Source organism: Neovison vison, chromosome 4, assembly GCF_020171115.1.
Source record: "Neovison vison isolate M4711 chromosome 4, ASM_NN_V1, whole genome shotgun sequence".
Lineage (NCBI taxonomy): Eukaryota > Metazoa > Chordata > Mammalia > Carnivora > Mustelidae > Neogale > Neogale vison.
In genome coordinates, this window is record NC_058094.1 from 35,940,395 (window position 1) to 35,951,920 (window position 11,526).

Consider the following 11,526-nt stretch of genomic DNA (forward strand, 5'->3'; position numbering starts at 1 on the left):
GGATGTGTGTACTTATTCATCTCTAAAACTAAGGAGTGTGCAGAATTTAATCCATTGTAGGGAAGAGAACGCAAGACCTTAACCATTAAACTGGTGATACTTCAGGAAAGAGAGAAGACTGATGCCATTAGCTTATTATTTACTTACCTCTCCATTTATAAGTATGATTTTGTCTGTTTTTGAATATAAAAATACCTGGACTATTAAGGAGACTATAGATTTCGTTAGTTTACTTAATTATGTCCCTTATTTACAGGCTTGTTTCTGAATATTCTTAGCACTTTCCCACCCCAGGGTCTTTGCACCTGCTCTTCCAGCTGCCTCTACTCTTGTCCCATGGATCTTTAGTGCTTGATCTCTCTCTTCCTTCAGGTCTCTGCTCAAAGTTCAGCTCATTAGAGAGGCCATCCTTCCACCTTATATAAGATAGCTCCCATTATTCTTAATCTCTTTAGCCTGCTTTGCTTTCCTTCCTATCACTTATCACCCTCTAAGGTGTGACCTATTCCTTCTTGATTGATTTACTATCTGTTTCTCCCACTACTAGAATGTAAGCATTGTGAGGGCAAGGACTCTGTTCTGTTTTGCTAGTGATTTTTTTTTTTAAACAAATTGTTGTTTTAAGCCACTATGTTGTTTTGTTTTTAAGATTTTTTTTTTTTATTTGAGAGAGAAGGAGTGAGAGAGAGAGCATGAGCAGAGTGAGGGAGAAGCAAACTCCCCACTGAGTGGGGAGCACAACAAAGGACTAGATCTCAGGACTCTGGGATCATGATCTGAGCCAAAGGCAGAGGCTTAACCAACTGAGCCACTCAGGACACTGCTTGCTACTGAATTTCAGTGCCAGGATCAATGCCTGATATATAGTAACACTCAAGATTTATTGGCTGAATAAATGGATAGATATTTTTAGTGATTTGAGGAAGATATGATTACTTAATATTTGTGATACTAAAATATATTTTCTACAGCCCAATGGAAACAAATATGCATATATAAAACTAAAGAGTAGAAAGTCTAATTAAAATGTTTTATTCCGTTACTTGAAAGTTTATACCATGCAAAATAGCTATTAACTTTGAGCATTTTCTGTTTCCTTTCTAGAATAATGGCCAGACTCCTTAAAACACGTAAGATTTACTAAAAGAAACTGTCCTAGACAAAAGAAGGGTGAGTAGGGAGGAGGATTGAGATATCATGATCTGATGAATACATCATTATATTTACTTGTGTCTGTTCATGTCTCAGCTTCCATGAGAGTGTGAGCCCCTTAAGGGCATGCCTCATATCATACATCTTTTTACTCTCTCATAATGCCTATCTGAATGTGTTGCAAATAGTCTGTAACCAGAAAACATTTGTGTAATGAACAATACCTGTGGGTATCATATAAAATTATATTCATATATGTAACATTATGTTCTCCCCAAATATATTTTATATATTTTGCCCAAAAAAGTTTCTAAATCTCTCGTTGCCTTGCTTGCATACACAAGCTTACTGACCAATATCATAAATCTTCAATAAAATTTAAGGGGGAACAGACAATCTTCAAATATGTACAAAGACAAGCTGTCCTAAAAATACTTTGCTTTAAGTAGTGATAGCATCAACATTACAGAACATAAAAAGCAGAACGTTTCAATCTGAAAAGTCCACAACCACAAAAAAGATGATGCTACTTCAGTCCAGACTTGCTACCTGGAATGATCTTCCTATGCTATCCGAAAGATTAGCTAACTTTGAAGGGTTTCTGGAAAAATATCCTGTGTGTATTCTTTTAGGTTGCTTCTCGAAAACAGATAGGACTTCTAGGTGGATTTACCATGAAGCTGATAAAGCAAGCTCAAGCTTCAGGACTCTTTCCGCGCTCCCACAGGAAGCCCCAATAACTTGCTCTCCTGATCTTTTTCCAAAAGCCCACAGTCCCACCCCACCTAACACACACACAATTGCGTAAGCTTCAGGCGGGTGAAACCCGGACCCACCCTCCAGCCCTCCATTGAAATATTAACACTAGGAAAACAAAGCTAGAATTCCAAAAAAAAATCCAAATATCATTTATTAATTTCAAGCATATCTCAATAGTCCAGGCAGAGATAGGCAAGTCAAACAGTCTTTTGTAGGTATTGGTCTTATTGGCATTACTTTCCCAGGATACAAAATTAACTTTTGGAAAGCATGACTAGATAAAAGCTACTTTCATTAAATAGAAGTATATGTAATCCCAAATAGTTATTGCCCATAAAAACTAAGTAACGCATCGTAGTGAAACAGATTGTTAAGGCAGAACTTATTTTCAATACTAAATAAACTGTCTGTTGGTGCTAGGTTTAACAAGTTAAAATAAAAATCGACCCGTTTTAATTCGGAATTCATCTGAATCACGCTGGACTACAAAACTAACCAGGGCAAGGAAATGTTAATCGTGCGATTTAATCAAGGAGTTGCAAGAAGTCTTATCCGACATTCACTAGGTTTGCAACCATTTTTGACACACGAAGAGCAAAACAATCAAAAAATTTTAAAAATCCTGCTGTCATCTCCGGCTTTTAGCTACTGAACTTTTCAAGCTCGAGTACGGAATTCTCCGAGGCTACGGAGAAGGGGGGGGAGGGGCGGGTATTCGCCTACAATCCCACACCTTCCTATTCCTACTTCTACCCTCTTCCAGCGTTCTTAACACCAGTTCTTCCCCTCGGGTTCACACCAAGCAATGAGATTTCCGTTGGTGGCTAAAACTTGAGTCTGGTAGTGGTCTTTGGGGTTTGCTGTTGTTGTTGAAGTATGACAGCCTGTGTTGTCAGAACCGCCTACTCCACCAGCGGCTGTGCTTGGAGGACGGTCCGCCCCTCCACCCCTGGGCAGGGCCTCAGGGCATTCCCGTTGCCCGCTCACAGTACGTCAATTCTGGGCCACTCAGGAGAGGCACCAGCGGCCTTGCCCCGGCGGAGACACCCTCGAAATGGCCTCCTTGGGGTGGCCACAACCCCAGAGTAAAGTTACCAAGAAAAGCAAAAAGGTGGCCCATACGCGCTCTCAAGAGGACTCAGCGAGCTCCCGGCCCGGAGCGCGCCGGAGAGGGGGGAAGGGAGCGTCGCCACTCAATCCCGAGAAAGGCCGCGGGACCCACCTCCGGCTCCCTCCCGCGCCCGCCCTTGGCCCCACCTCCCCCTGCTAGCACAAAGCCGTCCCCGAGGCGGGGGCCAGGCCTGCGGGAGGCCACCGGGACGCCACGGGACCGGGGCCCGGGTGACCCGCGCGGCTCGAACCGGGCGGGCCCAGGGTCCCCGTCCCGGACGTTAAGGACGTGCTTGCCCGCGCTGCCTTCGAGGCGCGGGAAGCCGGACGCGGCCGCCCGGGCCCTCCGCCTCGGCATCCCGGTCACCCGAGAAGGCCCGGCGCGACCCTCGCTGCCCCGCCAGCCACGCCCGAGGTGGCGGCCGCCGGCGGGGAGCGCCTGGGCCGACCGGGCAGCGCAGGGCCGAGGGCTCGCGGGGGCGTGCACGCGTCGTCGGGACATGGGAGAATCGCTAAGGGCCAGGGGCCTCTCCGCGCCCCACCGAGGTGCAAACTCGGGGCCTCCAATCAATTCCCCTCACTTCCGTAGGGCCCTGTGCTCCCGCACCTGAGGAAGGCGACCAAACAATGCGGGGGAGGGCATGGCGGGGAGTAGGGGGCGGGGGTGCGACCCCCAGCGACCCGGGCCGCCCGGCGCCTCGCCTCCCGACGGGGACGCACACGCGGGCGCGCACACACGCACTCTCCTGCCCCAGGACGGGAAGATGGCCGTTTCTGCTCCAGAATAAAGGCTCTTTGTTGCGCTCACACAAAAGCAGCCAAGACCCGCTCTTCTCGCAGGCCCTCTGCACAAATCGAAGGAACTCAGATGAATTTCCAAATGGCCTCAAAAGCCTGAAGCGGTGAGAGCGACTCAAGAGAGGGAGAATAACAGGCCTCCCTCCCTCGTCTCCCCAAACCCCTGTCAATATGCAAGTTATTCGCCCTGGGAGGCGGGAGCTGAGATCACTCGCAAGGGAGGAAGGAAAGAGGAAAACCTACTTTTACTATCAAGGCCCAAAGGGGGTATTAAACATTCACATTCTTGTAGGGTTTCTCCCCTTACCCAGGGTAGAAACATGATCTGGAAAAGTCGGGATACACCAAAAAGAAAAAGAAAAAAGAAAAAAAAAAGAAAGAAAAAAAAATACCAACAACAGCAACTTAAAAAACAAAAACAAAAACATAACAAACCAGTTGCCATCAGCCCAAAGTGGTAGTAGAAGCAGCCGGCGCGTGTGATCCACTTACTTGTCCGACTCTTGTGACATGTTTGATCCAATGAACTCGCTCCCCTTTTCCTGGAGCCTCAGCCTCTGGTGAAACTGGACTTTCAAGTCTGTGCAGGTGAAGGTGTGTGAGAGCGCCCGAGATGGCAGAACAAGAGCTACAGGTAATTCTGCTTTTCCGTCCCCCCTCACCACTCTCGCTCGCTCGCCCGCTCGCGCCCTCACCTAGCCGGAAAGGTGGGATAAGGGGGGGCCCCCTCACATGGGGCCCGAGCTCGGAGGCGGCCGGGCGGCGCGGAGTCCTCCTGGATCGTGGCAATGGGCAGCCACAGAGCAGAAAGTGGCGGACTTGGGCGGCCACAGGTAACTTTCTCGCAAGGAGCTGAATTCTTTCACTAAAGGATACAAGCCCGAGGGACGAGCTGCGCGGTGATTGGCTGCGAAGCTCCCTCAGGTGAGCTGCCATTGGCAGAGGCGCGCTCAGGTAAGGCCCTTCTCCAAGTGCAGGTAACTCACTCCGCAGTTTACCTGAGTGGAGCGGCGGCACGCTTGCAGCTGTGCAGCAGCCCGTGGGAGCTGAGGCTCAGGGCTAGGAGCAGACTTCACGCCACGCTTTCGTTCTTCCCGGAGGCCGGCCGGGTGTGTGTGTGGGGAGGGTAGGGGCTTGGAAAAAAGCAACACTTGCAACCACTAGGGATTGTGGGTCAAACGGAAGGCCTAAGGAGAGCTGAACTAAGGTACCCCAAGCCAACCGAAATCAAATGCGCAGCATGACCACAAGGCTTTGAATACCCACTTTAAGAGGACGTTTGACATTGTCACAAGAGTGAGGGACTGAAGTTTACTTTGTGCTCCGTGGGGGGCGGGGGGAGGGGGACACAAAGATTGCTGTCTGTTGTGTAATTGCATTTTTAACATTCTTATCCAGAGCAAACACTTTTCGTGTCCCGATGTGTTAAAGATATCAGGTAGATTACAGATTTTCACATAGAGGAGCATCCTTTCATGAGCTAGGCAGATGGAGAGTGGGATGGTTTTGATGGCGTGAGAAGATCTGGGGGGAAGAGACAGTAAGATGGCCCAGGCCTATCTCTTCTATCTCAACTCAAGACTGGGATTCCAGAGCTGCAAACAACCACTGAATCCCTTCTATAAACCTGTTGTCATTTGACGTTTCCAGGCAGACATCAACATTTACATTGTAATTCAATAGAAGCAGCGACTACAAAGGTGCTTTATCCTTCCAGCTTAATATGGTTGCTATGGAAACAATTCAGGATGAAACTGACTTATTGAAGTCAGTTTGTGGTTCTGTGTCTCCTGGTTGGGAACAACACAAATTATCAAAGGTTTCATTTATAATCTCTTGTTCCTAAAGGATATTGGTGAAAGGTCTGACAGGAGTCTAGTCCATACATGTGAACCATAGAAATAAGGAGGGCATGGAAGGTATATCATATTTTATTTCAAGTTAATACTACATTGCCAGAGATGATACCCAACTTCTATTTTAATCTTTATGGATCAGCTATTTTCCTGAAAACTACATTATGAGACAAGGTTTGGTTGTTTCATGTTTTATGCTCAGCAAATGAATTTAAAAATTTTATGCTTAACTTTTAAAGCATAAGCGCACACTTTTTCTTTTTTTTTTTTTTTTAGATTTTATTTATTTATTTGACAGAGAGAAGTCACAAGTAGACAGAGAGGCAGGCAGAGAGAGAGAGGGAAGCAGGCTCCCTGCTGAGCAGAGAGCCCGATGCGGGACTCGATCCCAGGACCCTGAGATCATGACCTGAGCCGAAGGCAGCGGCTTAACCCACTGAGCCACCCAGGCGCCCCCTGAGCACACTTTTTCGAGATAATATAATATTTTAAGACAAAACAATACCCACCTTTTCTCTACCTTCTTAATCTCCTTTCTAGAGGCATCCACATCCCACTTTTAGCCATTTCTGCTGCCATTGGCCTCCCCATTTCCTCCACCTTCTTCTCCTCTTCTTCTCTTTCTCCCTTCTCCTTCTTCATATAGAGATTTTATTTTTAAGTAATCTCAACACCCAACATGGGGCTTGAACTCACAACCTGGAGATCAAGAGTTGCATGCTCTTCAGACTGTGCCAGCCAGGGGCCCCGACCTCTCTGTTTCCAAATAATTTATACTGCTATCTTTTGACTTATCCATTTAGATATTGTGCTTCGACCATCTGTTGCCTCCTTTAAATAAGGATTTAGCTCTTTCAGACCGCATACAGTTTTCTCTTCCACCATTTTTCCAACAAAAACTTTCCCAGTTTAGGGGTAGTACGTAGCTGGTGACTGCAAGTACCAGTGACAACAGAGCCAACCAGTGTACTGTGGTTGTTTTCTCTCTTATAAAACCTTTAATCTGTTTAGTTAGCTTGTTTTGCACCCATCCTTATATTTTTTCTACCACATATGTATCAAAGGACAATCAAATTTATTTTCCAAATGATCAAACAATTCCATTCTCCCACTCCCCACCTTCCCCACCAAACATCCTTCTAAAAGTCCAGTCCTCCTGTTCCAAAGGAGATGAATTTCTCTCAGGACGTGCTGTCCAGTTGTCATTCCTGGGACATTCCTTCATCTGCAGAGCAAGAACTCCATTGCTTTGCCCTGTGTCTTCTTTCTTGGTTTATTGCTTCGTTTTTTTGTTTGTTTGTTTGTTTGTTTTTTGTTTTTCATGGCACATATTCCAGTAACAACCCAGGAAAGGGTACAGAAGGCAAAACTTGAAATGGCTTTATTCGACCCTTACTTTTGATGGAAAGTTTGACCAAGGGTAGGATTGTAAGTTGAAATTTTTCGTTCAAAAGTTGATTAAAATTGCTCTTTTATAGTCTAATAGCCAGTGTTTCTATTGAGAATTCCAGTGCCATCCTGATTCCCATTCTTTGTGACCTGGAATTTTTCTTTCTGGGAACTTGAAGAACAGCCCCTTTATTTCTAATATTCTGAATGTCATAATTATGCTCCTTAGCTCTCTACTATTCTAAAATCTCACCATGTTGAAGGCTTCCATCAAAGGTCTGCAAACCTGTGACACTCCATTCGTACTTAAGAATGAGGTCATAAAACCTCACCAGAAACTTTATGTATGAAGATGGGAAGGAGTGGACTTGCTGTATGGTGATCAGGTAGAAGCTCTTCTTTCCATAGGTTCTTCTTTTCTTTTGGGCTCTTCATTTTCCAAGGAGAAATATCTGCAATCTTTTGCCTTAGGGGACATTCTGGCACCTGATATTCTGGAAGCAGTCCAGGGAAAGGGGTTCAAGTGAGTTATTACTTACTATGCAATTTTTCATGTTCTTTTCTTTCTTGTAGGTGCCTTACCTGCCTTTCTTTGTGCCTGGCATACAAGTCTCTCTGCTGTTTCTCCAGCTGGAGGTAATCACCTGGCTTCAAGAAATGGGACTGGTGACCTGAACATCTAACAACTCCAAATGCCCACATTCACTCAGGCCCCTGTCTTTCGCCTCTTCTCGACTTCTGGGATCTTGGGGCCTTTCATCAACATCTCCCTCTGATGATCTCTGGACCTAGGGCACTCTGAAGCTTGATAGCATATTTAGCTCTTTTTGTAGTGACCTCTAGGATGACATTAGAGTGTAGTTTTTGCTGTTGTGTTAAACCAGTTTCTACTGTTCCATCCACCCCTTCTTGCAGACTTGGGTTGAAATACACATTTTGCAGATGATCCCTCCTTCATGCCCTTTGTTCTTGTTTATTTATCTTTTGTGTTCTTTTACTGTCCTTTTTAGGAAACAATGAAGATAAACTAGTGTGAGTCAATCTGTCATCTTTAATTTGCAGCCATTTAAAAAAATTATCCAGGGATGTCTATGTGGCTCAGTTGGTTAAACATCCACCTTCAGCTAAGGTCATCCCAGGGCCCTGGGATGAAGTCCCTCATCAGGCTCTTAGCCTGCTTCTCCCTCTGTCTGCCACTCCTCCTTCTTGTGCACATGTGCTTTCTCTCTCTTTCTGTCTGACAAATAAATAAAATCTTAAAAGATATATATTCTGTAAAAAAATTTTATCTGAAAGCTTTTATCAAATTTGTCACTCCCAAATTTGTTGGTGCAAACAAAATCAGCATTTATAGCCAAACCTTTCTTTTTATTGGTCATTGTGATGGTCAGGATTCCTTTCTTCTTCTCCAGCATTATTCCATTCTCAAGCTAGTGATTGCTTATATAATGTTTGACTACTGTCTTTAATTGGAGCAATTAAGACATCAAAAAAAAATGAGCCTGGAATTTGCCACAGTATTCATTGAGGACTTTAAAGTTTCCCCACCATTTAGAGTTTGAGGGTTACTTTAGATGGCAACAACAAAGTAAATTTTCACAAAAAAAGCTAGTCATAGAAGAGTATTGTTTATAAACTAAATTATTTCACTTATAAGATTAAAGTTGTAGTTAAATTCACAGACAAGAAAAAGAGTTGTTTATTTTTATTATCATTTTAGTAGTAATCTTCAGCATCTATTATGATGGTTAATTACACTTTCCTAAAGTAAAAAAGTTTAGTATTTGATACTAAATTGTTGCTTTATTATGGTGAATCTTGTATTTTTTATTTTTAAAGATCTTATTTATTTGAAAGAGAGATGGAAACAGCACAAGCAAGGGGAGGGAAAGGGAGAGGGGCAGGGGGAGGGGCAAGGGAAGAGGCAGGGAGAAAGGAAGAGGGATAAGGAGACTCTCTGCTCAGGGAGGAGCCCATTGCAGCTGGATCCCAGGATCCTGAGACCCTGACCTAAGCCAAAGTCAGACGCCTAACCAACTGAGCTACCAGGCACCCCTATGGTGAATGGTGAATCTTTTATAGTGAGACTTTGGGAGAAGGGGGCCACTTCTGCAGCATCTGGGCACAAATCTCAAGTTTTAAAGGGTTACGGTTCTAATGACACAAGTCTAGCTGCTGCTTGTTTGCCCACTACAGCTTGACTGTCTTTGAATCTACTGCGGAGCCATATTGTTTTACACTATAAAAACACTAACTTGTTTGATTGGCTCTTGTCCCCAAGAAGAAACCTTGGGCAGGATGAAATGTACCTGAATTTCTGAATTTGAAATCAACATAGACATTTATAACTTAACTAGCTGAGCATCAAAGAGCCATTTCCTTGCAATTTGGGGCCACTTCTGTTTTCCATAGTTGCACGGATAGGTGTATTTGCCTGGACCTTTATCAATTCCATGAAGGCTCTTGAACTAATAGTGTGGAATTCAGCTGGCAGTTAGCTGAGGTTTGCATATTTCCTTCGGGATAGCATACGTTTTTGTTTCTTGGACTGGCCATCAATAAGTCTTTAGTTTAAAAAAAAAAAAAAAAGTGGTCCTGTTAAAACAGGGTGTATTGAACTCTTGTGTTTATCTCTACTTCTTCCCGCAGTCCCACTGATAGAAGAATAAGAGAGGAGATGAGAATGTTAAAGATAAGAAAGAAATCTGGGGAGTGAAAAGTGACTAAAGGAGGAAGAGACTTAGCTGAGCTAAGAGAGATGAAACAAGCATCTGAGCATCCATAGACTCTGTGGATCAAGTCTGGTCCGCCTGCAGAACCTCATGAAGGTGGAGTGATCAAGTTTCCTCTTATCATTGAAGATGGAAGTAGGTGGTAGGGCTGAAAGCAGAGGGACTGATTCAAAATCCGGATACAAAGCTGGTAGGCCCCTAGGTCCCCAGCCCCAGCAGCATAATCAAGCTCCCATCTGTATTGGCTTACTAGGGCTGCCATAAGAAAGTACCACAGACTATGTAGCTTAAACAACAGAAATTTATTTCCTCATAGTTTTGGAGGCTAGAAGTCCAAGATTCAGGGCTTTGGCAGGGTTGGTTTCATCCTAAAGTGTCTCTCCTTGGCTTGTGCGTGGCCATTTGAGGCTGTGTCTTCAAACAGTCTTTTTACTGTGAATGCGTATCTATGTCCCAATCTCCTTTTCTTTTCTTTTCTTTCTTTTTTTTTTTTAAGATTTTAAAGTAATCTGTACAACCAGTGTGGGGCTGGAACTCAGAACCCCAAGATCAAGAGTCACATGCTCCACCAACTGAGCCAGCCAGGTATCCCCTAATCTCCTTTTCTTATAAGGGCATTAGTCATATTGGAATAGGATCCAGCCATAGGACTTCATTTTGTCTTAATTACTCTTTAAAAGTCCTGTTTCCCAATACAGTCACATTCTGAGGCACTGGGGGTTACAACTTCAACATATGAATTTAGGGGAGACACAGCTCAGTCCCAAACCCCATCCTTCCTCCATGCTGGCAGGAGACAGAAGTGTCAGGTGGAACCTGGCAGACTTTTGGCTAGGGGACATCATCCATCAAGAGTGAGGCATTAGGGACTCGTGGGTGACTCAGTCACTTAAGCATCTGCCTTCTGCTCAGGTCATGATCCCAGGGTCCTGTGATGGAGTCCCATCTAGGGGCTCCCTGCTCAGTGGGGAGCCTGCTTCTTCCTCTGCATGCCACTCCCTCTGCTTGTGCTAGCTTTCTGACAAATAAATAAATAAAATAAAAAACGAAGAGTGAGGCATAGGACCTAATAACAAGGAGATTAAGTGAAAGGCCGTACACTCATCAGGGAGACACCATCTCCTAGCTCTCTCCATCCAGTTTAGTGAACACAGAGCCTAACTTATAACACCACCACCCATGCCTCCCAAGTCAGTCAGCAAGTTCCATCCTCACACAGGGAACTCCTAATAAGCTTTTTATGGCACACTCTTAAATACATATTTGAGGCCAGGGATCACCATACATTTGAGAGAAGCCTCCAAAGTGAAGTATAAAGACCAGAGCAAATATGAGAGTGATTTTGAGGTAAATAACACAGGGGTAAGATAAAGATTATATAATTAGTATATCAGAAATTATTACAGTCATGAAACAAGAACAGCATACTATTTAAAAACAATAAAATAATCACCAGAGATCCAAAATGAGTTTGTGGGCATTGAAATATAAAAGCTGAAATAGAACGTTTTATTGATAGAATCTAAACAACCTCCTAGAAAATAGAATAAAAAGACAGCAAAATAGGCAATAAAAGAGAAAAGATAAGAAAATTGCAGGATCAGTCAGGAAGGCCTAATATGTGACTTATCGGTGTTTCAGAAAGAAAGAATGGAAAGAATGTTGGAGAGAAAGCTTTTAGAGGAAAGATAAAATACTGGTTTTGAGAACTCAAGCATTATGTCTTCTGA

General features: G+C 44.2%; 1 protein-coding gene across 4 annotated transcripts in view; it reads right to left on the bottom strand.

Moving 5' to 3' along the window:
• Window positions 1–4,384, bottom strand: part of GRHL2 (grainyhead like transcription factor 2) — a 158,621-nt gene extending 154,237 nt beyond the window's left edge. For 2 of the 4 annotated variants that reach the window (XM_044245191.1, XM_044245190.1), the window contains exon 1: window positions 4,312–4,384. In XM_044245191.1, the coding sequence (XP_044101126.1) occupies window positions 4,312–4,331 (20 nt within the window). In that variant the 5' untranslated portion in view covers window positions 4,332–4,384. Of the gene's footprint in view, window positions 1–4,126; window positions 4,161–4,254 lie in introns of those variants that run through there. The other 2 variants (XM_044245192.1, XM_044245194.1) reach the window with 2 other exon arrangements.
• Between the last annotated feature and the right edge of the window lie 7,142 nt (window positions 4,385–11,526).